At 45.1% G+C, this 26,721-nt stretch overlaps 1 protein-coding gene across 1 annotated transcript in view; it reads right to left on the reverse strand.

Moving 5' to 3' along the window:
• Positions 1-23,470, reverse strand: part of LOC138262289 (putative defense protein 3) — an 84,953-nt gene extending 61,483 nt beyond the window's left edge. Inside the window, exon 1 of the mRNA XM_069212192.1 lies at positions 23,157-23,470. Coding sequence (XP_069068293.1) covers positions 23,157-23,352 — 196 coding nt within the window. The 5' untranslated portion in view covers positions 23,353-23,470. The remainder of the gene's footprint in view (positions 1-23,156) is intronic.
• Between the last annotated feature and the right edge of the window lie 3,251 nt (positions 23,471-26,721).

A 26,721-nucleotide genomic window follows, 5' to 3' on the forward strand; every position in this document is an offset into this window, starting at 1 on the left:
CTGATCCTGACAAGATCAAATGATCAGGTTGATGTGCCTGGTAGGCATGGTTGAAAATGTTTGGGACTGCCACCATTATGAGGTGTGAGGAACCCACACATGTTTACAGATTATGAGTTGCAGAGGATGACAGATGGATAGACAGGGCCTTCCAAAACACACAGCAAAAATGTAACTTACATTGTGGTATTCAGGGATCTGGTTGGAGAACAAGTTCATCAGTGCCTGCCATTTTCTTTCTCACCAGGTTCACTGATACATACAAAAACACGTTGACAAAGCAAAAGCAGTGAGTGAATATAAGGGAGCTGGCAGAATATGTCCAATACCAGGGAGAATGTTGGATGCTCAAGAAAATGAAGAGCCTCCCCTTATGAAAATATGTTAGCTGACTGTGGCATATGTGGTTTTAAATGTACCACCATAGATCCTGTAAAACGGTGAAGCAGTACTGTACAAATACGGCTTGGCAGGGTCCAGCTGGTGTGGTGATGCCGGTGAGGGAAGACCGCCAGAAACCATCCCCTCCCAGCCGTAGTAAGTGGGCGTCCGAAAAGGGGAGGGGGGTGGTCTGTGGTGTGTTTGGGTGTGTGTGCGTGTTTCCGGAGGGGGTACTGAATGCATGCGTATCTGTGAGTGTATGTGTATGTGTGCGTCTATGTGTGCGTGTATGGGGGTGTCTGTATGGATGAATGCAAGTTTGTGGCGGTGTCTGTGTTGAATGTGAGTGAGTGGCGGTGTCTGAGTGCATGTATGCGGATGCTGAATGGGTGTATGTGAATGCATGTGTGCATGATGGGGTGGGGCGGTGCCTGTGAGTGTGTGGATGGGTTGGGGGATTTGTGCATGTGTGAGGACATGTGTGTGTGTGTGTGTGCCGGCAACAGGAATGAAGATTTCTGTCACCGGGTGCGTGACCACCAGGGTTTTTGTGGCAGGATGACCACCACGGAAAGCCTAGCGGTGTGCAACCTCGTAATCCGGACTGCAGGCTGAGGCCTGCCACCAGGTTGGATGTGCTCCCTGCTGGCCATGGCGGGGCAACGGCACCGCCAGGCCAGGCAGGGTTGTGGAGGCTTGGCATCTGCCAAGCCTCACAACTCGTAATGTGGCAGTCCATACCGCCAGGTCCGCGGCGGTAGGACCGCCACAGCGAGACTGCCGGTCTCATGACCGCCAGTCTCGTAACGAGAGCCTTAGTCTTTCACTACCCCAATGTCATCTTAAGGATTGCTGGACACCACGCAAGACCTATTTTAACTGTTTTGTGTGACCTTTTTTACTGAGTGTTTAGCATATGATTAAGCATTCCTTGACCATATTGGCTTGATTTATCAGAAAACAGGTAATAAAATTTTAAGTTGTTCAGCACAGGGCCCCCAAAAATATGCCTTGTCCACGCCCCCCAAGTCCCTTATGATGTCACTGGATTTGGTTAATAGATGGATAAAAACTCCATCAAAATTGGCACTGAAACTAATTTTAATTAAGTGCTTAATGCACTCTGCAATGTAGCAGTTTTTTAGGTTGTGTTTTTCAGTGGTGCAGGCAGTTTTAGGAGGGAGTGGGGCGGGCGGGGGGGAACACACTCACACTCATTCTTTCACACACACACATGCACATCCATTAACAACATTCATCAACATTCAAACATGCATGCATGCACCAAACATTCATTTAAAAAGATCAGACACACACACACACTTACCTTCAGCCTCGGAGGACCCAGGAGGGTTGGGACTGCTGCCTTCCCTCACTGGCTGACCTTGGGCTTAAACCTGAAGCGCCCAGGTCGGAGTCAATGGGTGACACTTCCCTGTCACCCGGGGGAGGGCCTCAAGGCACCTTTGCTGAGCCGAGGAGGTCACGTCCACAGGAGCTGTGACCTCTTCAGTCCAGCAAAGTTCAGCTCAGGCAGCCAGGAGTCCGAGCAAATTGCGCACGTCTGCTCCTGGCTGCCTGACCTGAACATGAAGAGTGTCTGTCAGGCTGACCTTTGTTCAGCCTGACCGGCACTCTTCATGACGGGCAAAAGGTGGGGGGGCGTGACCCCTCCGCCCTAAAGGACGAGCCATGCCTGGTGTTTTTTAACCTGTTTTTGCAATGATTTTAATCAGAAATATCATTATCCTCTCCTGGGGTCGATTGACTTTCACTCTCACAAATAAAACCATGCTAATTTCATGGAAAATGGTACAACTCATCATCAATACACTGTTACTTAAAAGAACCACTTAACACAGCTTGACTACTATCAATAATAAGAAGGTGTGTTTTGATTTTGCCATAAAAGTCTCCTGAGCTATATGGCCTAAATACTATAATCAGTGCTTAATTTGTGCTGGTGGCACCTGCACTTATTTTTGAGGGCCAGCACTTAGCTTTCTGCCTCAAGCATTTGCTGCAAGCAAAAGACACATATGGGAAAGACGGGGGAAGAGAAAAACAAAAAGCTTCACAAAGGTAGGGTGACCAGATAGTCCCGTTTTTTAGAGGACTGTCCCAGTGTGCCGATGCCTCTCTTAATTTTAAATAAATGTCCCAGTTTTTGGGACAAAGGTCAGATTATTAAATAAATGTCTCGGTTTTTGGGACAAAAGTCACATCATCTAGGGAAGGATAAGTTAAAGACGCCTACAAAGTATAAAATAATTGAAGTAATTTATCTCTTACTGTCAGGCAACACAGTCCCCTGTCTGCTCCCAGCACAGAGAGGGAGTGGGGGGCAGAGAGATCTTGGTGGAGGCAGGTTGGGGGTGCAGGGTGGGAGGTCAAGCCATAGCTTATTTTATATATGTAGTCTTGTAAATGTGTGTGTATATAAATTATATATATATATATATATATATATATTATTTATATACACACACACACATATTTACACACAAGTAAAGGCACACGTTCACAAAGCTACGCAAAAAAAGGGACAAGCCAGATATAAAAGTTAGAGTAAAGTCTTTAGTCCTTCTTTTATGTCTGACCTGTCCTGATTTTTGCTCCTCAAAATCTGGTCACCCTACACAAAGGGAGAAATCGGAACGCTGCAAGAATGAGCTGAAGGGGCCAGGAGTGGCTATACATGGTTTAAAGAGGCCCGAAATGGCTCCAGGATTTCGCTGCCTCATTATTTCATGCTCGCACATTTAATAGCAGCAGCCACCTCTTTCAGACGAGAGCTATGGGCACCAGCATGTTTTTATTTACAAATTAAGCACTAACTGGAATGTTCCACAGCAGGCAGGCTTTGTCAGTATCACAAGGAAACCATTCTGCACATCCTGTGTTGCTGCTCTAGAGCGAATATGGGAAGGCACGCCCTCCTAAGACCAAAGTTTTTAAAACGGTATTTCTAACTGTAAAAAAAACTACGATGTTTTGTTTGAACACTGGGAAAGTGCCTGAACTCCCACGCTCTGCAAATGTCTTGAACATAATTTTTAAGAAATTGAATGAATGTTCTTTATAGTGTCCATCGGATGAAGATGGCATAAACTAATTTTAATTAAGTGCTTAATGCGCTCTGCAATGTAGTTGATTTTTGAGAGTCTCAATGGAAATCTATGAGAGATGCAAATTTCAAGAACCTGGGTCTAAAAAACAAGTTTTGTGAATCACAAGAAATTAAAAATAAAAGACAGGAGTACATTTAATTTCTACTCAATCAGATGTATGATTTTCTTCTGGATCAGGTTTATATAGAATTTTCTAGTTTGTAGCTTGTAGTTTCACAATCCTGCTGAGACAAATTTCTGCTAAGTTTGTAAGGTACCAAAGCAGTTTACTCTACAAGCTTAAAATGAGGGTGAAGGGTAGGACATCAAAATGTTTTTTGTTACCTCTGTGCTTACTTTTTTTGTTCCATAAATAGCGCTTGTTAGAGATGGGGCCTCTGGTTGGGAGTTGCACTCCTAAGACAACCCCTGCTCACCATCATGTCTCTCCTACAAGTGAAGACGAATGGTAGGCATTGAAGGTGCAGCACGATAGCGGAATGAAGTTGTTTTGAGAATTGGAATTCTGAGTATTTGCTTCAATCAAAGCATGAAGTGCCATCTGCAGACCAGGTTTGATGTGCTTTATAAATAAATGGAGTAAAGGTGTGTATGATCAAGAGCTATAGAGCTATTCCTGCCTCAGAGTGAGGATACACAAGACCATTATGTACTGCTTGTCTGCTATAGGCCGCCCTCATTCTAATTTGAACTGTCCCTTCCTTGCTGACATCATGGTGGTGCAATGCAGATAACGGCCTTTTGTTGGTTGAGATGCGGCAAAGTGTCAGTGATGGATCTGGTTCTAGCAGAAACGTTTTAAGGCATGGGCAAAGTGGGTAATTGTCCTGGGCTATCAGACTGCAAGAGGCCCATGGGAAAGTGCACTTTCAGTCTAGCTAAGGCTCTGTATTTTTGTGTCTTAACCATATGTCGCATAATTCAATATTGTTGGGCATTATGGGTTTAAATTAGCAACAAATGGGTAATATAATGCACAGTTGTTCCAAACAGCCCTCCACCCAAAAAATAAGTGTTGCTCAGGCCCTCAAAATTCTTAAGATGACACTTGGTTGTAATGTCTGTTGAGGATGCTGAAGTGCCCACAGCGATGATGGTTGACTGATTTCTAAAGGGTTATGTCCTGCTCAGTCAATTACGGGAGGACTCAGGAACCAGGTCTGTACTTGTCAGGGGGCTCTGCAGCTATTTCTTGTGATTTGTATGGTTTGGTAGTGCACGTGGTCATTAGAGATATTTCTATGCATGCATATATGGTTTAATTTGGCAAAATAACACGCTGTAAAGTCCATAGTGAATGATGTGCTACCTCTGTTTTGCTGCATACTCTGCATTTTTTAACACCATGGGCATGATTTCGAACTTGGTGGACAGGTTACTCCGGATATCCCGTCCTCCGAAATCTAAATCCTGTTATATCCAATGGGATTTAAATTTCAGCGGACGGGACAACCGTCACTATTGTGACAGAGTAACCTGTCAGCTAAGTTCTGAATCATGCCCTATGTGTGGGCAGGTGCAGATCCATCACAATGATGAACGAGCTTTGCCCCCCCGGCTAAGCCAGCAGCTGAAAAATACGATACTTTACTGTTGTTTTATTTTTCTGCTGCTGGCTCAACCAGCAGCATATGCAGGGAGGGGTGGGCCGGGCCGTGTGTGGAGTGCACTTAAGTGTGCATGTCTATTTGGCCGGCCATCTTAGGCTCCTTGAGATTTGCGCCGCCGTGTATGGGGCAATCTAGAAATCACACAAATCCTCTGACATAAAGCAATACACTGCTGTCATTTAAATTTAATTATATTTTCTAGATTAATTCCCTAATACTTTACATGAGGTTTCAGTATTCTTATCAAAGCCCCCCCAATGAGGTGAAATTCACTACCCTTTTGAGATACTGCAACATGGAAGATTCACTGTTGTCAGCCGTGATTTACATGTTTGTGATCCCAGGATTGCACAGTTTTAGATGCCTCCACCTAAGTTGTGAAAGCTAATGTTTGTGTTCTGGTGCAGTGACTAAGAGCAATTATGGTGCAATGAGAAGGACTCCTGTGTTGTAAGCTGTCTTTGGATTGCTAGGATTACCTAAAATGACCTTAGTGCCTCCCTCCACTCTCCCGCCACAAGTGGTTTTACATAACATCCTTCCTCTTTATGTCCTCAGTCCCTTTCTCCCCCCTTCTCATCTGTATTTCCCCTCCTCTTCCTCACCCTGTCTCTTCCTTCTGCTCTGCTGAACTGAACTCGCCTTTCCTCCCCTGCTCTTCTGCACTCCCATCTGGAGAGACCAAGGCCCTTATTTATACTTTTTTAGCGCCACATTTGCGTCATTTTTTTATCCAAAAGTGGCGCAAACTTACGAAATACAGGCCCATATTTATACTTTTTTTGCGCCACATTTGTGCCGCTTTTTGACGCAAAAGCGGCACAAACTTCCAAAATACTATTGTATTTTGTACGTTTGCGCCGCTTTGGCTCAGAAAATGATGCAAATGCAGCGCTAAAAAAAGTATAAATATGGGCCCAAATGTGCTCCCTGTAGGATCCCACCAAGAAGCTTGTTTCTCCTCTGGCAGACTGTGCCACTCCTGGGAAGGGTGGTTTGTTGTTGGATAGCAACAGAGATGGTTCAAGCAAAGTGCTACTAAGGCAGACGCACGAGAAACCATAGTTTTATTTTTGTATTTAAAAAACCCTATTAAGGCAAAAATTGAACAGCATAAGACCATACAGAGGCCATGGCTTCGGCCTCAGCTGCCATGCCGTGTAGAGCGCAGGGTGGCTAGGGCTCTTTAGTAAATGGACGGATGGAGGTGTTCTGGCATCGATTTCCCTCCTTTCTAAAAGGTCCTGTAAGGAAAAGCATTTCAGACCCGTAGGGGGAGGGGAGGGATTGAAGAGGTGAACGCCATGTTTGGATCAGCCGTCCTTCCCCTGCACAAGTAGCTGCCTTCCTTATTAGGAAGTAATGGGGCCCACTGACAATAACTTGCCCGCGCCTTGGGGCATTTGTTAACCTTTCAGGTAATTTTCGGGGTTTTTGTGATGCTCGGGGAAGCCAGGAAATGTTTTGGGCTGCCAGCAGATGCCAGAGGCCAAGCCGCGGTAATAGTTACTATCGGTTGGAAAATTAGCAGGGGTGATAGGCTTGGTAAACATTTTGTTTCGCCTCAAACCGCTAAAAATCAGCATTAATCAGGAGGTCACCTGAGCCCCCTGGAGTACATGAGGATACGTAGCGGGCACTGCTCAGCAGACACAGTCAGTGTTTTCTGAATGTAGATTGTATGTGTTGGAAGCAGATTATAAAGTTTAGAACTTTTCTAATCAACACCAAATACAGATGGCCGAGGTTACCAATAACCTTAGTGTATTGCTACATACACTACGTGCATGCGGCAGCACTACGTGCAAGGTAAACAGTGGTGCAGAGTGTGGACCATTGGCCTCTGCTTTCATTGGCCTTCGCTTCCATTTTGGTTCACGACTCCATTTTGTCGAGTCTGGTTCGGTGCGTAAGGCACTGTTCTGTGTTTTTCCACAAGCTTCGGCAAGCTGAAGGGTGGGGTGTTTTTCTGCTCAACTTCGCTCCATCTGCCTGGTACAAAGGGCGCTATTTACATTCCACGAGCTATCAGTTAGAACAACAGGGGGATGCGCCTGTACACAAGGAGGAATGCAAGCTGCCTGTACACAAGGAGGAATGCAAGCTTCACCTTGGAGTCCTCTCCTGGGAACTTGGCCCGTTCTGAGGAGACGTCTCGAAGGGTGAACAAGGTACCGCCGATTGCACAATTTGTAAAGGAGGGGGTCTTTTTCTAGAAAAGACTCCTGGGCGTTAGTAAATACTATAAAAGTTGGGGGCCTGGATGGGCTGGCTTAGGAACTCTCTTCTGGGTTGGACGCAACGCCAGGAGGACTGATTGTCCCGAACAGAGGCTCCCTGTGCTAGCTGATTTGGGTTCCCCAGCTTTGTGTACGGCGGAGGGATGCAGACTCTCTTTTCGGTGAAGCTTTTCAATTTATTAAGTGTATTGTGGGTGCGCGCGTAATATGTACTTATTCTTGCAGTCATTTTCATGCTATTGAGCATTGAAGTATATTGTGTGTGCGCGCGTAATATGCACTTATTCTTGCAGTCATTTTCATGCTATTGAGCATTGAAGTATATTGTGTGTGCGCGCGTAATATGCACTTATTCTTGCAGTCATTTTCATGCTATTGAGCATTGAAGTATATTGTGTGTGCGCGCGTAATATGCACTTATTCTTGCAGTCATTTTCATGCTATTGAGCATTGAGGTATATTGTGTGTGCGCGCGTAATATGCACTTATTCTTGCAGTCATTTTCATGCTATTGAGCATTGAGGTATATTGTGTGTGCTTGTATTATATGCACTTACTCTTGCAATTATTCACAGAGTGCTTATATCTTTCCTGATGTATATATATGTATATTAGTGTGGTTTAGTTTTGCTAGCTGAGAACTTGCCCCTTAAATAAACTTGATTATTCTACTTACGAAGGTGTTTGAGAGTGATTGCTTTACATTGTGCCTTAAAATATCCTGAAGTGCATAGTTTTGATATTCTGAAGAGTAAAGCAGCACACTTAGTTATCACAATAGAGACATTATCCGTTCTATAGTTATGGTTGAGTTTTGAAGGGCATCTCTATGCAGTAAATATGAAACAACTACCCACAATTGTTCCTATATTTGTGACAAAGTCTTAAGCATCAAAAGAAGGTGGCTGTTCACTGAGAAGCTTTCCGTTTCCGAAGTCTTGCTTTAGTGACTTACTAAAAAGTGAAAATTAGGAGACTAAAAAAATACTCTATTTCTGAGTGCAGAGCATCTAGGCAGTACCAGTCCTGCAGTTTGTCCACAAACTAAAAGCTGCCAATTTACGAAGCCCGAGGACCGTCTGGGGAAGGAAGTCATAGCACTTCTCAACTTTCCTCTAAATGGTCAGCATTGATTGTTTACAGCTTTCAGACTTTGTTGTAATGGATTTCCTTTGACAAAGTTGCCAAAACATACAGGTGTTCCAAAATTCAGGATTTAGGACACCTTCAAAGCCATCACTTCCCCATCCGATGCTTCCAACAGTGATGAAGTCCAAAGGCAACTGATAGAAGACTCAGGGTCTAAATTCTTCCAAAAATACAGTCATGAATTATCAGACGCTGGCCCCGTACCTTCTAGTCTCTCATGGCTGACCCAGCAACCTCTTGACTTTTGTTCCTAGCCCAGTAGCCTCTCATTCCTGGCACAGCAACCTCTTGCCTCACATTCCTGGCCTAGGAACCTCTTGACTCTTGTTCCTAGCCCAGTAGCCTCTCATTCCTGGCACAGCAACCTCTTGCCTCACATTCCTGGCACAGCAACCTCTTGCCTCACAATCCTGACCCAGGAACCTCTTGCCTCTCATTCCTGACACCAGAACCTATAGCATCACATTTCTGACATGGCCTCTTCTAGATTTCCATCCTTGACAGAGCAACCTCTTGCCTCACATTCCTGACCCAGCAATATCTTTCCCTTCCTTCCTGGTTAAGAACTTTTTAAAACGTGTTCTAGAAGGTCTCATGAAGGCCATAGAAGTGTCTTAAAACCAGAACAAAATGACAATTGTAAAAATGTTGGGCTTAATATAAAACGTGGCTTTGCCATTCATAGAGAAGCTGAGATACAATGGTGATCAGGAAGTCTACCATCCACCTCAAATTGTCTCCAATAGGCATCTTTGCCGGTAGGTGGATGTTTTCAGTGTCTGAAACTAACCTATACCCTAGACCTGGGAAATAATATCTTCTGCACAAACTGATTTGCTTAATTTTGCACTAGCTTTCAGATACAGGTTATGTTTAGGTGAAAGGGTGGGATTGTAGTCTCAGTGGCTTCACAAAGGTGCACACATGCTGAGACACTATCACACACAGCATGTTATGCTACACAAGATCAAAAGATGTATTCCACCGAGGGAGCTTACCTGTACAGGGTTCAAAAGCCAAAGTGGTGGATTCAGCTAGGGCTACAGGTAAGAAGAAACTGGAGAAGCACTGTCTAACGCTTTAGGGAAAGGTATGTAGAAGACATGTACAGAGGACATGTCTGAGAAAAGACCTTTCACGTGACACTAGGTTTCTGCAATGAAAATGAATCTGAAGAGCATCAAAAGCAGGCAGTACAACATGGGTTCATCAGGGTCAGACCCGGGACAGATTTTGGGAACAGTCACAGATAATAACCTTATATGCAATGAATTTAAAGGGAATTAATATAGAGTATTAGTAGCTATGCAGAATATCTTGCATGGGTCTACACTGGACTGTGGTGATCTGTGGGGTCACAGAATCCCATATGACTGTGGGAAGAAGCAGAAGAATGCAGTATGAAAGGGGGGCTTTGTATTCTCAACAGAATACTAAAGTCCCTTAGTTGAAACTGGGCAACTTACAAGAGGACATCGTAGCCCTCATGACATGATCGGAATGTTGACTGTAACCGGAACGGACACAAATAAAGCGCGTAAGAAACGCCCTAGTAGAATGGAAACTGGGGGGAGGAATTAAAAATGCCAAGATAACAACACGGGTCATGGGCTACTCAACGGAAGGGGGTGATTGTGACCATAAATACATTTTCGTCCCACTATTGCAAGTTTCTAGCATTACTCAATTGTCATGTAACCACGTTAGATTCTGATTGGCTGCCTTTACAGGGCAGTCTTTGTCATTTCGAGCATCCCCGCACTCTGAACATAATCTGCCTAGAACTGCCTGTGAATGGGCAGAGCTTAGTTCCCAGCGAGTGCACAGAGCAGCTCTGGAAAGACGTTTACCCTTAGAAATGGTGATAAGGAAGAAAACTGGGGGCGGGCGGGTCTTTACTTGACGGACATTTCCACGGAGGGCTGGAGCACCGGGAGGCCGGGTTTGAAAGCCCATTGCCACTCCTGGTGCTTCTATCACTTTCCCCAGGTCCCCAAAGTCAATAGCCATGTGGAGGCTTCAAGAGAGAGAGGGAGGGAGGAGGTAAGTAGATAGAAAGTCATCAGAGAGGGAGAAGAGAGAGGCGAGAGATGGATAGAAAGAAATATTGTTCTGGAAGACGTAGGGAGCGGGCTAGTTTGAGAATTTCTGCCAGGGTTGCTATTGGTTCCCCAGTACGACCATCACGAATATTAACATCTGCAGTGAAGAAGCCAAAAACCAGAAGGGGACTGCCCCAAAAGCGTCATCGCAGTTGGTCATTGCTCCATTAGCCAGACTGAGTTAATTGGGCTGTCCATCCCTCATTGCTCCCAGTGCTTAATCTAAGCAGGCATGTGCCAAGGCTCAGCATGTAACTCATTTCAAAGCATCTGAAACTAAATTGAGGTGTTTGCAGCCATGATGCAAATGGCTCCACAGTTGCCTGAAAGAACTGCTGCTGTGACATGTCCACATGTTTATTTCAAATTTGCAACGCAGCATAGAAGATGCACTATTGGAGTCACAGAAGCGCCCTTTAAGGCCACCTGCCACAAACCTAAGCAGGGAGAATCAGTGTCTCTCATTCCTGACCCAGCACCTTCCTACCTTTGTTCCTAGCCAGGTAGCCTCTTGCCTCCCATTCCTGACACAGCAACCTCCAGCCTCCCATTCCTGACCCAGCACCTTCCTACCTTTGTTCCTAGCCAGGTAGCCTCTTGCCTCCCATTCCTGACACAGCAACCTCCAGCCTCTCATTCCTGACCCAGCACCTGCTTGCCTCACATTCGTGACTTGGGAAACTCTCTCCTCTCAGTCCTGGGTGTGAGCTTTATAAAAAAGATAGTGGTCCAAACCTTCTCATGAAAGTCATAGAAGTATCCTAAATTCATAATAAAATTCATATTAAACCTGGGCTTGGCATCCATGGAGAAGCTGAGGTTCAAAGTTGATTGAGAAGCCTATTCATGGAGTATGTACCATCCTCCTCAAATTGCCTTCAACAGGCATCTTGGATGGGTAAGTGGATGTTTTCAGTGACAGAAAGTAACCTACATCCATGATCTGGGAAATAATGTATTCTTAACAAAATTATTTGGTTAATTTTGCACTAGCTTTCAGATATATGTTGTGTATAGATAAAAGGGTGGGATTTCAGTCTCAGTGACTTCACAATGGTGCACCCATGCTGAGACACTATCACACAAAGCATGTTCTGCTGCACAAGGTCAAAAGATGTATTCCACCGAGGGAACTTACCTGTATAGGGTTATAAAGCCAAAGTAGTGAATGCAGGTAGCGCTATAGGTAAAAAGAAACTGGAGAAGCACTGTCTAACGCTTTAGGGAAATATACTTGGAGGATTTGTACAGAGGACGTGTCTGAGAACAAACGTTTCACATAGTACTTTCACTACTGACCCAGCAACCTCTTGCCTCTTGTTCCTAGCTCAGTAGCCTCCAGCCTCTCATTCCTGACCCAGGAACCTCTTGCCTCTCATTCCTGACACCAGAACCTATAGCATCACATTTCTGACATGGCCACTTCTAGATTTTAATCCCTGACAGAGCAACCTCTTGCCTCACGTTCCTGACCCAGGAATATCTTTCCCTTCCTTCTGGCTACGAACTTTTTAACTCTAGAACAACTCATGAACGACTCATGAATGTCTCATGAAGGCCATATAAGTGTCTTAAAATCAGAACAAAATGGCAATTGTAAAAATGTTGGACTTAATATAGAATCTGGCCTTGCAATTCATGTAGAAGGCTAAGGTATAAAGTTGATTGGGAAGTCTATTCATGGAGTATGTACCACCCACCTCAAATTGCCTGATAGGCATCTTAGGAGGGTAGGTGGATGTTTTCAGTGACTGAAACTAACCTATATCCATGATCTGGGAAATAATTTCTTCTACACAAACTGATTTGGTTAATTTTGCAACAGCTTTCAGAAACAAGTTGTGCTTAGATGAAAGGGTGGGATTGCAGTAACAGTGTCTTCACAAAGGTGCAGCCCTCCTGAGACACTATCACACAAAGCATGTTCTGCTACACAAAATCAAAATATTTATTTCACCAAGGGAGCTTACCTGCAGAGGGTACAGAGGACCAAGAGGTGGCAAGATGAAAGTAGTGAAGCATTGTCTAACGCCATATGTGGAAGACGTGTATTGAGGATATATCTTGGAAAAGACATAACAAATGGCACTTGCTTTCTGCGATGAGAGATAAGCTGAAGAGCATCAAAGCTCAAAGCAGGCAGTCTAACATACATCCATCAGGGTAAGACCCAGGCCGGATTTTCAAAATATCCACAAACATTAATCGTAGATACAATGAATTGAAAGGAAATCATTAGCAGAACTAGTAGCTATCTGGAATATCTTGCGTGGATCCCGCCATCTGGGATCTACGCTGGACTGTTGTGATCTGTGGGGTCACAGTATCCCATATTAATTCAAGAAGAAGCGGAAGGGTGCTGTATAAACACAAGCTCTGTATTCCCAACAGAATGCCCAAGCCTGTTATTTAAAATGTGGCAATTTACAAGAGCCCATTGTTGCCCTCATGACTTGATAGGAATGTTGACCGTAACTGGAACGAACACAAATGAAGCGTGCAAGATACTCCCTAGTAGAAAGGAGACTGGGGGGGGATTAAAAATTCCAAGGAGCATGGGTCATGAGTTAGTCAACAGAAGTGGGTGAATGTGACTCTAAATACATCTTGGTCCAACTTATGCAAGTTTCTAACTTTACACAATTGTCATGTACCTGCGATAGGTTATGACTGGTTGCTTCAGGTGGCCAGTCTGTGACATTTCAAGCATCCCCGCACTCTGAACATAAGCGGCCTGGAAGTGCCTGTGAATAGGTACTGTTTAGTTACCAGGGAGTGCATGAAGCAGCCTTGGAAAGACGCTTACCTTTACAAACGGAAGAATGTCGAGGCCGGACAGGCCTTCGATGGCACTGGGCATTTCCCCAGTGGATGGAACTCCTGGAGGCCAGCTTTAAAAACCCAGGGCCGCTCCTGGTGCCCGTCACTCTACCCAGATCGCTGAGGTCAATTGCAGTAGGCATGAGGAGGCTCCAGGAGAGAGAGAAAGAGAGGGAAGGAGGAGGAATGTAGAGAGAAGGTGATCAGAAAGGGAGAAGAGAGAGGTGGGAGAATGGATGGATGGAAAGAGAGATATTGTTCGAGACGATAAAGGGAGCAGGCTAGTTTGAGCCTTTTTGCTCGGGTTGCTATGAGTTCCCTAGTGCGGCCTTGTAGAGTACTAACATCTGCAGTGAAGAAGCACAAACCAGAAGGGAACCGACCCAAAATCAGCAGGGCCTCGAAGTCTTCATTTAAGCAGGCATGTGCCAAGCATCTGAAACTAAATTGAAGTGTTTGCAGTCATGATGCAAGTGGCTCCATAGTTGCCTGAAAGAATTGCTCCTGTAGCAGCAGCACTGCTAATGGTGAGGGACACCTACACATTTTTATTTTAAAAACGGATTTGCAACACAGTAAAGAGGCCACAGAAGCCCCCTTTAAAGCCACCTGCTACACCTCAAGCAGGGAGAATCACTGGCTGACCTGGATGGCTGATTTGAGCTTGGGCAAGCAAAGCGGCACAAGACAAATGATTGGGCCACCCTGCGGAATACACTGAAGGGTCTCTGAATCTCCCACATCTCACAAATATTCAGTGGTCTTGGGCTCAATGTGAGAACCCCTGAAGTGAGTTGTGCCCCACTAGGCCGCAGGGGCCCGTGTTACACCCCTGGGTAAGCATGGGCAGCACTCTTTTCTCTGTGTGCTTCCGCGGAACCCTTGACCAATCCTGGACCGTGTAGCTAGTATGGTGTTGGTGTGACCAGATTCAGATTTAGAGTCCTAGCCAGAACAAATAGGAGCCACAGCAGTCATGAAACTTTTACAATCGTGTTTTATTGAGTGCTAATGTTTGTGGTTTGTTTCCACTACCAAAATGGAGGCCTACAAATACCAGAATCCATAAGGAAAAATAGAGAGGCCAATTAATTCACACCATACATGGAGTTCTCAACTCAAGATCATTCTATATATGCAAACATGTGGGGTGATATTTATTTGAAACAAAAGGCAAAATGCATTTTTGTGTTGGTGTTTATTTAGCACTATGTGTTGCATAAGAGTTAAGTAAGGGTAGAGGACAGAGTGGTATTAGTAGCATTGGTGGTGACAGTGGGCAGAAACAACTGTAGGTGGCCACCACCTTAGAAAATCTTTCGGCCTTAGCAATTATTATTTTTCAAAATAAGCTCTGGTTGTATCATACCAATTAGATATGTCAAACGAAGAATCAGTATTAAAATTGTGTAGCAAAGCGGTGCCTCTCTAACAGGCAGGCAGTTGAGGACTATACATATGGTGTTGAGGTTCAACAAGCATTGGCAAATCCAATAGGCCTCAGTTTAAAAAAATATGAGGTATTAGCTTTGCCAGTGCTTTATTACTGGCTGCATCCAAATTCATGCACCATGTTACATCCGCACACATGGCTCTTCATTTTTGTACGGGCTTCTATGCTGCCAAGAATTAACATCATTGGGTCAGGACCAGTGTTTTTCTAGGAGTTACCACTATTGTTCCAGGACTTGCATATTGCCATGGTTTGCCACCATTGGGAAAGTACCAGCATGTTGCCAGCAGTTACTACCAATTTGCCAGGGAACAAGTTGCCAGGGACAATCACTATTGTTCAAGGTCCAGCATTTTACCAGGAATTCACCCACTGTGTCATGGGCAGAATTTGTCTGGGATTACAACCATAGTTCCAGATCTAGCATTTTACTAGGAATTTCCACTTTTGAGACTTGGACAGATTGCTGCCAAGGATTGCCCCCATCGTTAGAGCATCAACATTTTACCAGGCACTGTCTCCATTGTGCCATTGTGAGCATGTTGCCAAAGGTTGGAGATCAGAAACTATACAAATGCAGGTTTCTGACCATTAATTGGAGAGGCTCTGTGACAGAAATATCAAGACAGGAGTCCCACCAGTTCACTGTGGCAACAAACCATGGTGCTGCTGCAGAGAAGTGGCCTTTAGCTTGGCACTGGGCATCATACACAGCCAAGGGCTGTAATACGGAATAGTTAAACTGCTATTTTTTAACAGAGAGAAGGTGTGCTGTGCGATTTATCCTAAGAAACCTGATTCTAGCCTTGCTATTTTCTGCTTTTGGTAAGGATCCTATAAATGTAACCATTTTAGGAACGTTCAAATAATTTTTTTGGGGGGCGATGGCATGCATTGCTGCATTTATTTGTTCATTCTGTGTAATTACCATTCATATTTGATGCACTAGATAAAGTTATATCCCTTATTTCTTAGTCTTATTTTGAGTCTGTTGATTCCTTTATGAAAAATGGTTTGGAGTTTCACCGTGCCCCTGAATTCATCTAGTGGCATTAATCATGACCAGAAAACACCTCCTGCACAGGACTGCTCAGTTGGCTGTGTATAGGTCACAGTCCAGTTGATTTCTAGTGTGTGGTGCTGCACTGAACTAGGTCCTCGCACGAGGGGGTTTAAAAATCCAACCCTTGTGGCTTATGGGGAGAAGCAGATTGTGAAATCCTTTCAATTCTCTCCTTCTTCTCTGTTTTTCAGAGCAGCTTCTCAAACAGTAATGTCAGGCAGCTTGTCTGCCGCTCACTTCATCTGGGCGGACAATATTTCTAATTTTGGAATGGTACAGTTCACATTGTACCATTGTTTTATTGTTCCAAGATGGCCACATTATTTAGAACGAGGCCAATACAGGAGCATCACTTTAATGCCTGCCTTGGGCCGGCGTTAAAAATGACAGAAAAATTGGCACCGTGAAATCCTGTAAATTTCACTGTGCCATTTTTGCGGGCCTCCCTGCGGGAGAACACCCCCCTTGCATACATTATGCGTGGCGCAGTCGTAATGTGGCGCAAGGGATTGCAAAGTGGTTCAATGCATGCATTGCGCCACTTTGTAAATATGGCACGGGGTATGGCCTACCTACTGCCGCCTTAACGTAAAATAAATGATGCTAAGGCAGTGCTAAGAGGTGCTAGGGGCTTGTAAATTTGCCCCTATATACTTTAGCATTTAAAAATGGCTGTCCAGTTTGTTGTTTACTGAGCAGCCATCTTGGAATGGTATTGTGCATAGTGTATCATTGTTTTTACTGTTCCAACCTGGCCAATGCATTAATTGTAAACATGGCATCTATTATGGAGTTTTAAAAAGCTATATACTATGTACACTATCATTGCAAGATACCTGTCTGCTGCTTTCTTTTATGTAATTATTGTTTTTGCAAGTGTATGTCCACCATGTTCAAGTGGCAGCATGTTTTTTTTTTTTTTTATTTCAATTTATCTTCCATATGCTTGTTGGGTTTGTGTGTCTGTTTTGTTACAGATGGGTATCATGACTGACTTATTGAGCGCCTAACCTCATCATTGACTGAAGAGGCACTTCCAGCTATAAGCTATACATATTGGCATTGCTAATTTTAGTTTTAAAGCATGTTAAAAGCTACATTCAACTCCTAGCTCACTGAAAATGGGTCACAGTCTGACAAAACAATCGAATTATTAAGGGAGCATGTTCTGGACAATCCTGTATGCATGAATTGCTGACCCTGTTTTGAGAAATCTATTTCCCTTCCTGCTTGATGTTTTTTCTTTTGCTATGCTTCCCTTTTCCTCACTTTATATCACTTTTTGTACCAGAAACCCCTCCACTGGCCAAATGCCAGTTAACTTCCAGTTCAGACCTCTCATCGTCACGGGGAACCGATCACACAGACCAGCAGCACATGCTGTGTGTGAAGTTCACAAACACACTCAGTAGGACAGCTGCTTTGGGAGCAACACTCCCAGGTCTCTCGAGTGAGTCGGCATGCATGAGCCCTACAAATGTTTCAAGCAAACACATCCGAGAGCCCTTTGGGCATTTGTGACCTAATTATAAGCTGCAACGGGTTTGGCAACATGTGAACTGGTTTCACTAGACAGAAACAGGAGCTATATTCTAGATACAGCGAGTTTGGATTTGGGTGGGTGCTATCCGGTGCATCACACCGCGTGCACTTTCTCTTGGGGTCCTTTGCCCAGTGCCTGAGCAGACTAATGCATCCACTACAGGAATCTGTACTTGACCATGTGATCACAAGTTTGACTCCTGGGTCCACTCATCCTTTCATCCTCACGAGATTGTTAAAATTAGTAACACTGACATATGGCTCCATAGACATCTGTTACTCAGCACCAATATGGGTGAACATTCGCTTTTCAACTGAAGGTGGGCAAGCCAATGAAGGCTTGAGCCAGAGGTCACCCAGGATTCTCTAGTCAAACTATTCTGCTTCGGGTTTTGTCTTGTGCACTCATGTTAATTCCCCACCTTACCCTTGTGCAACACAGGAAGTGTTGCCTAGTGCTAGACTTTCACATTTTCATAATCAAAATGCAAACAGCGTCATCACTGGCATGCCCCCTCTCTGCTGCTCACAGAAGCTTTGGACAATGTGTGAAAGAATGGGAAGCAGGCAGGTCGGGCGTCAACACCTGACAATTCACATTCCTGGAGGAAGTGTAGCCAGACCACTGCAGCAGCACCGAGAGGCAAGCAGAATCCAGCAAACATTGCACTGTTTGTAGGTGCTCAGCCGCTGCTGGTGGCCGAGAGATGTCCCTTGTCCGGTCCATGCTGCAGATGCTCTGCATTCGGGGCAAGTCTCTTGCACTGTGACAGCCATGAAGTATCACGTGTGAAAGATCCAGGAGCTGACACTGCTGTGGTGCTGGGACAATTTTCTGATTCGAGGTGGTGGCCCAGAGCATAAGCTCACTAAATTTATTGGGGTCCTAAAGAATCCAGGTGTTACTGAAAAAGGAAGTGCAGCAAATAAACAAGAGCCTGTGTCTGTGGGAAGGAAGGAGTTGGCTGAGATGTTATGTGCATCTGTAAAGTGCCCTTTCACCTGGAAGGGTATCATGGAGCTGAGCGGGTGTGTGTAGCCCTAACCGTAGAGCCACTGGCATCCTGTCTAAGATAGGTTGGTTAATTGAAAAGGCAGGTCTTCGGCTTCTTGCAGAATTCAAGAACAGAGGCTGAGGCTCTTATATGGAGTGGGAGGTTATTCCACACTTCAGGAGTGATGTAAGTGATCGCCCGGAGTGTGAAAGAAGGAGTCTTACGGAGTGGAGGTGTCCGGGTGGTTGTTGGAAGGAGATGCGACTGTTCAGGTATGTTGTGCCTAAGTTGTATGTGTGTGTGGTTGGGAGAGAGGGGGAGAGAGAGAGAGAGAGAGAAAGACAGAGAGAGAGAGCGCGCGCCATGGTTTTAGCCATGCAAGCGTACAAGGATAACATATTATTTTTTCTCACTATGCTTTAAAACTTGTCCATCACCGCTTTCCACATTTAAAATTCCCAGCACTGTTGCCTTCAGCTGCCTCTTTATTTCACCCTCTACAAGGCTGACAATAGTTTATTAGCAGATGCCATATTTTTGAAGCCATGTTATTCAAGCATGACAAGCAAATGTGCAGTGTGGCTTGATAAAGGTGGTCTGGGCTCTGGCTAATTACAAACGCCCCTTCACTATATTTGAACAATCAGCTCATGCTGCATGAAAAGAACACTGATTTAAAGGCCGCATTGCTTTCCATCATCTTTTTGAACTGCCCTCAGCCCTGGGGGTCCTGCGGCACCTTCTGCACCCCCAGTAGCAATGCCTCCTGGGTTTTGTGTGAAGGAAAGCTGGCCACCTGCTGGAGGTGCTCTCCAGGGGGGGCTATTCCTGAAAGCAAAGCTTGCCCTCTTGCTGCTAAAATGTGATCTATGATGTACAGATAAGGTCCTGAGGTTGCCAGTGCCGCATGCTTTTTGCACCTCAGAAACAGGAGGGAGGGGTGGAGGTGGCTAGGAGGGAAAATGGACCTGGGCTTTGTTACCGCCTGCAACAAGTGGCCCTTGTGGCTTTTTTTTTTACCACACATCAAAACAATACTCCGATTTTGGAAATGAGCCTTCGTTTATTATAATTAGGAAGGAATGCCTGCCCATTTCAGTGTCTTGGAGGAAATACAGCACTACTAGATGAGGCCAGAAATGTGTTACTCTTATCAGCCAATGTTTAAATCTGGGCAGATTGGGAACTCGGTCGCAACGGCAATGGAGTTTCCCCTCTAATCCTTACAGCAGTATGTATGGTTTGCCCGACCAATTTGATTTTGGGTGACCATAGTGCTCAATGACCCCTCAGCAATTTGAAGAAACTCTCAATGCGAGGGAATTTTTTTTTTAAACTTCAAAAATGAAAACCCTCCTTGGCATTTTTCTTTTTGAAAATAAAAAAACAAATTGTATGATTGACGTAAAGCTCTGTCATGTTTGACGGAGCCATCCGGCAAGTTACAGTGTATTGAAACGAACTGCCTTAACGGTTCTTTTCGACGATTGAAATGTCCACCAAGCTTACTGACATTTCAAAATGTGGCGGGTGGCCCCTCCTCCAGGGCGACGGAGTGGGTTACTCCGTCGCCCTGATTTACTGTCGCCCTGGAGGAGGACGAGCTGTCTGCCCAAAAATAAATGGAGCTCATAGTAAGTTATTGTTGGCGCATTGATAAAGAGAGCTGGTCAGGTGGCTCTAACCCTTTAGTACTTTTCACAGTGATGAAAAGCGGAGCCGGCAGAGATTCAGACCAGGTCCCTTTAGACAGCACACTGGGCAGCAGGCGCTGATCCCGCGGAACAGTTTCTGTGGCTCAGCACAATGAGCATGCGCAGCTACAGAGTCTGGGTGAGAGGGAGAGAACGTGAGAAAGAAAAGCAGAAAGGAGGAGAAGATGGGTAGATGGCAAGAGAGAGCAAGAGGATAAGCGATAAAGTGCAAAATAGGAACTAAAGAAAAAAAGAAAATGGAGAGGGAAGAAAATAAAGATAACTGGAGACACAGAGGAGAACGAAATAGAGGGATCGAAGAGAAAGCACTGACAAAAAGGAGTGAGTGAGGATGAAACAGAGAGAAAGGGGTAGAGTGATAGCGAGAGAAAGGAGTGAGAGATGAACAAGCTAAAAAGGGAGAAGGAGGGAGGATGACGGATCATGATAGTGGACATGTATTTAGGGTGACCAGATTTTGAGGAGCAAAAACCAGGACAGGTCAGACATGAAGGAAGGACTAAAGACATTACGCTCACTTTTATATCTGGCCTGTCCCGTTTTATGTGTAGCTTTGTGAATGTGTACTTATATGTGTGTGCACGCACGCACACGCACATACACACACACACACATATATATATATATAGCAGTCTCTCAGCTGGGAGCAGATAGGGAGGGGACTGTGTTGCCTTATGGTAACAGATAAAATACTTTCATTATTTCATACTTGTAGGCCTCTTTAACGTATGCTTCCCTAGCTGATCTGACCTTTGCCTCAAAAACCGGGACATTTATTTAAAATTAAGAGAAGCGGCGGGACACCGGGACAGTCCTCTAAAAACCGGGACTGTCCGGGGAAATCCGGGACTTCTGGTCACCCTAGCAGGCTCGGATCCAGCTCTGGTCTTCGAGCTAGGCCAGGCACCTCGCTCGGCTCTGGCTTTGTCTCGTCCTCTATTTTCAATTACCTGTGGGTAGATGCGTTAGGTTTGTCTGGTGATCCTGGCATACAATGCAGCGCGCACTGTGCTTGTGAGGTTTATAGTGTGTGATAAATGGCCACTACTTTTTTGTGTTGGGTTGCGCGCATGAAGGCAAATGTAAAACTTTAGTAAATCTGCCTTTTCATCAGCACTTAATTTGTGCTGGTGTTTGCTGGTGCTGGGCACTGGCACATATTTATAAACACCAGCACATAATTATGATACTCAACCACATGGTGGGGATGTCTCTTTTTTAAGGCCAGCAGTGTTCCACAGGTCCATCTATTTAGAAAACATAATGAACTAACGTGTATTGTATCCCTACAGTTTAACGTTTCCTGGAATAGTCCGAAATGTCACACTTGTATCAGTGAGATGGTTACTAGGTACAGACGGGAATGGCATGTGGAAAACCTAACAGGGAAACTGGGTGGTGTGATTCCCATGATCCCCTGACCAATAAGTATGGCCCTGGCACTTACTTTTTTACCTGTTGGGCTACAGAGTTGAGTTCATTGGCCTTTATAATGTTGTACCTGGCAAGTTGCCAAACAAACCTTCAAATAATTCACCTCTTAGTTTCTAAAATGTGGCTTCAATCATTATCCACCTTGCTAACACTTTAAAGGGGACGACGGGGACTCAGAAGCAGCAGCGGAAAAGATGTCCAAAGTGTCCCTGCTCCCTTGCTCTCCTCTCTCAGTCTCTTTCTATTCTCATTCATTCTCCCTTTGTTTCTCCCTCCCCCACCCAGCTTTGCCAGCAGCAATCAACATCAGGGAGCTGGAAGACAAGACATTGGCTCCAGCAGCGACCCTTGACCTTCAAAGCCCAGCTCCCAGTGGATTCAGCCCTCAGCGGAAATGCCCCATGAGAGAAATAGCCAATCCGGCCGCATATTGTTCGATGATCACTGCCTCGTGTCAGAGGGGTTATTTCTGTGCTCCTTATAACAGTGCTTAATTTGTAAATAAAAACGTACCGGTGCCCAAAGCTCTCCTCTGAAACATGCGGCTGCTGCACTTAAATGTGCAAGCACGGAATACTGAGGCAGCGTAATCCTTAAACCATCTCGGGCCTCTTCAATCCATTTAAAACAACTCCCTGCCCAAACAGCTCACTCTTGCAGCTTTCTACCATTGTGACTCTTTTTCGTTTTTCTATTCCTCCGTCTTTCCCATTTGTAACTTTTGCTCGCAGCAAATGCTTGAGGCAGAAGAATAAACGCCAGACCTCAAAAATAAGTGCCGGTGCTCAGCACCGGAAACAACAAGCACAAATTAAGCACTGCCTTATAATGCCATGCGCTGCTCCTTTGGGCTACATTTACACCACAGCGACCATCAACATTAATATGAACATAAACAATGAATGCATGCATTTAAATGCCAACCCAGCTATTTGGCACAATCTCGGCAAAAGACATATAAAAAAGGAACACAATTATGCTTTTTACTGAGCATTAGACAAGGGTCCTTATGTTTTCTATAGGCGTGCACGATGAAGCTATGCATCACGAAACCAGTGCTCTGCACGGTGACTGGTTGGCACAGATAAATTTTTTGGCAGCGAAAGACGAAGTTGAATTGTTATCTCTTTCGATACCTCTATGTGAATTGAAAAAATCATGCAGTAGATCGGGAACCTGATTTAAAAAAAATTGTGTTAAATAAATAACGTGCCGCCAACATTCTGTTTTAAAAAACTTTTTATCACGACTCTTCCATTTTATCTTGTAGTGCCTCTGCCCAGCCGCATAAAAAATGCCCCCAAAACAGTTTTACAAGACAGCAACCAGCAATACCATTTACCAGTACCGAGTTCTGGTTTGTCCTCTTTCTGTTCACTTCAGAAGCATGAACAGCCGAGTCAGTCATCCCGGGACTGTAACCAATGGACCAGTATTGTCCCTGTCTGTCATATTACCCAGCTGAACTACTGCTGAGGTAAGACGAATAGGTAGGAATAAATAAAATAAAAGGCGTGTTACCTGACACCACGCGGCCACTGCTGCTATCGCTCATTTCCACTTTCAGGGAGAAGGGGGCAGGGCCCGCCTGAGGCTGGACACCTCTATGCATGGGCATCATGGATTCGCACGCCGAGGTGGGTGCCCCGTTGGGTAAGGCGGAAGAGAAAGGTGCCAGATAGAGGCATATGGCTGCAAAAATGCAAACTTTCTCCATGACTGGCGCGGGCCCCTTCACGCCTGAGCTATCCCCAGAATAAGACGGAAGCGTCTTGTGCCCCACATAAGTAGCAAAGCGCGAGAGGGAGGACCTGGGCAGGGCATGTGGGAGCGGTTCTGTCGAGTCATTCGCACAGAGCCGGCCTTCGATAAGGGGTAGCGCCCTGGGCGTGGGAGGAGAGGGATTTGTCGCCCTTGCTGATGGCAGTGAGGCAGAAGGGGTCCCTTTAGTGTTCACTGGTTGAGCAGGGACTGACCCCCGAACCCAAACATCCCTGGACCTTCCCCTGCTCACCTAAATCACCCATAGCCCAGCTGCCTCAGGCAGATGATGGGTTTGTTCAGGTGTCAGCAGGGGTCACAGGGGTCACAGGGTGAAGGCAAGGAAAGGGGCTGAAGGGGGGTTAAAACATCACCGCAGTATGGTCATGAAGGACTAAAACCATGCTACATTGACAAAACCGACAGGCTGTTGGCATAACCCCAATGCGCACAGATCCACGCGCCCCTCGGAAGAGTGGGGCCCGGGGAGTGGGCACAGCTCGCCCGTGCTGACGGCTGGCCCGGCGTTCGCACAGTCATTCCATTATTCTCATGTACAGCAATTAATGCTACCGCATACTCCGTAGCGTTACATATTAGGCGACAGATGTTGCAACATGAGCACGTTATTGCTGAGTACTTTGTCATGACTTGCAATTATATATTTTAATAATTTATTTTAGAGCGTGGACACGGTCCAGGAGGGCGTCTGGGAAATGATAAACTCATAACAATATTACCGGCATCAAATTAAATTACAGTGCCTAATATAGACAATAATCAGACAATAATTTTTATATAGAATTGTAGATGGATAGCATAGCCTCTCGTCTTTATCCCGAATGAAAAAGAAATGCATGGCCTCCTGCCACCCTCCCCCCCACATCTCAGCACCTTCGCTTCCATCTCCTCCAGAGGCGTTGCTCCCTGCTCTCCAGCGCTGCTGACAGACCCTTGGGGCGTATTTATGAGACTGTCACGCAGCGCAGCAACTCATCTCGCAGCGCTGCACGGCATGACAGGGAAGGGGCAGGAATGTGCGATATTAATTCAGTACGGAACATTCCCCCCTTTACCCCCGCACTGGCACCCTTTTGGCAGCCTAGCGCCAACGGGGGCACCCTTGCACAAAGGTTCAAGGGTCCCTCCATTGAATTCAGGGTTGTTTTTGGTGAAATATGGGGAAAATGTAAAAAAATGCATTTAAATGTATATCAAAATAGAAAACATTTTTACAACACTATTAAATTAATTCTGAATTGAAACTTTATTAATGGAAATATATTACATTGAGGGGCACCTCCTTTCACAAAAACAGAAAGCAGCGCACATAGAAAGAGGGAAAAAACGAGGAGAAATAAAGAATTTTCTCATTGTTGCACCTCAACTGGGGAGGCGCAGGTTTTTGGCACATTCCCAGGTCTACCACTGCTGGTAAATCTGCGCGTGCATCAAAATCCATGGGTGTTGCGTGGGAACACCCATGGAACACCCATGGAAACGCCTCCCTAGCGCATATTAATCAAACGCAGCAATTTGCACTGTGTTGCATTACTCAATATTTATGAAGCCACTCAGGGCCACGCAAGGTGGCCTGTGTGTCTTCATAAATCTGATTTTTCAGTTGTGTCTCTCTTGCACCATGTTGCGTGGTGCAAGAGTGACACAAAGGGGCTCGTAAACATGCCCCTTGGAGTGCCCAGGTAGAGCAGCCTGGAACGCCTTTATAAGGTAGCAAAAGTGGTTCATAAGTTCTGCTACCCACTGTTGCTGCCGCATAACTGAATTACTGGATTTTGAAATTATTATTTACGGAGCAAATCATACTTGCTACAGTGGCAGTTTCCACAGGTAATCCCCCATTGTTTTCTGGGTAGACACCCATCATGATTGACCTACAATGTTTCCTTGGAACACACTAGTGCAGTAATGCCACTTGCAAAATGACCATATTGTTTGGAATTTCAATTCAAAAAGAAATTCCTTCTTCTGTCTAAGCCAGTGCCTCAGTAAATGCAAAATGAGGTTATACATGTTGTAATTCACAATTTCCGGTCTGTGTATAGGGAATTTGTCTGGATAACTCATGTTATTCTTTCAAAAAGTACTACAAGAAGTAGGATAGCAAGAGTGTGGGTTTTGGTCAACTCCGTTCAGTCATTTACTTCCATGTGATATTTGGGGTTTTGGTGTGGGCTATGGTGGTCCTTTTTAGATCTTGTTAAATCTTGCCTACCAAACAGCACAAGTTATCTGGTTGTGAAAAACCTGTTGTGGACTTACCAAGAACTTACAGGGGCTTTCTGCCTGCCTATAGCTTACCATGGATGCCTTTATTGTCAATCTAATTTTCTTGCTTCTTATTCAGTGCTTTTCTTTGTCTCAGTATTTCCATCTTACGTGTCTCCATCCATGGAGCATAGTCTTTGTACTACAGCTTTGCCTGGCTGACTTGTATCCTTCTACTGGTCACGTTGGGGAACATTTTTCTTTTTGGCTAAGCACTCCTTGAAAGTGCCCATGTTTTCAAGCTCTCTCCTTTATGCTCTCTCTCCCCATCAGATGTCCACCCTGTGCTACATGTTCGTCTCACAAGTGTGCTGCTATCGCTCATGTACTTCTCAACCACCCCTGGCTCTCTGCTTTGCACTCCCCCGTACACATTTCCTTCTGGTGTTGCTTTTATCCTCATTTACTTCTCACAGCTTCATGTTGCTCTCACTCGCTTGTGCTTCTTGTCCACTGCCTCGTGGTTTTCTCTCCCACATGTCACGGACTACTTGTCGTTTATGTCTTTGGCCCACTGGAACTGCGGAGAGGTCTCGATTTTTGCAGGTTCTGCCTTGACCCAGGTAGGGGCAGCCCTTTCTGGTAGCCACGGTGCTGCAGACAGAGGGAATACCAAAAGCAGTCCGTGCCCTCCAGAAGGAGTCCCAGAGGGAAAAAACCCAAAAAGGGAAAAAACCTCCAAGCAGGACCTGGAACAAGAACAAAAAGTAAAAAGGTAAGTCTTTCCAACAGGACACAAAAAGTAGTACTGAAAAAAGCTGGAACGGGCTAGAAAAAATATAACTAGCGAAGAAAGAAGCAGGAGCGAAGATCACCACCAAAGGAAGTGTTGCAGCACAAGGAGAACAAGAATCACTCATCTTATATACCCAAGAACAGGAGTGACCAACAGGAAGTACAAAGGCACCATAATGGATTAGGAATAAATCATAGAAACATATAGAGAAAGACACCATGTTAAAAAAGGTTCCTAAGGCATGCAGGGAAAAAGAAGGCATGCTGGGAAGAAGAAAGAAGATGGCAGCTGAAGAAGTGC

This window comes from Pleurodeles waltl, chromosome 2_1 (assembly GCF_031143425.1).
Source record: "Pleurodeles waltl isolate 20211129_DDA chromosome 2_1, aPleWal1.hap1.20221129, whole genome shotgun sequence".
NCBI lineage: Eukaryota > Metazoa > Chordata > Amphibia > Caudata > Salamandridae > Pleurodeles > Pleurodeles waltl.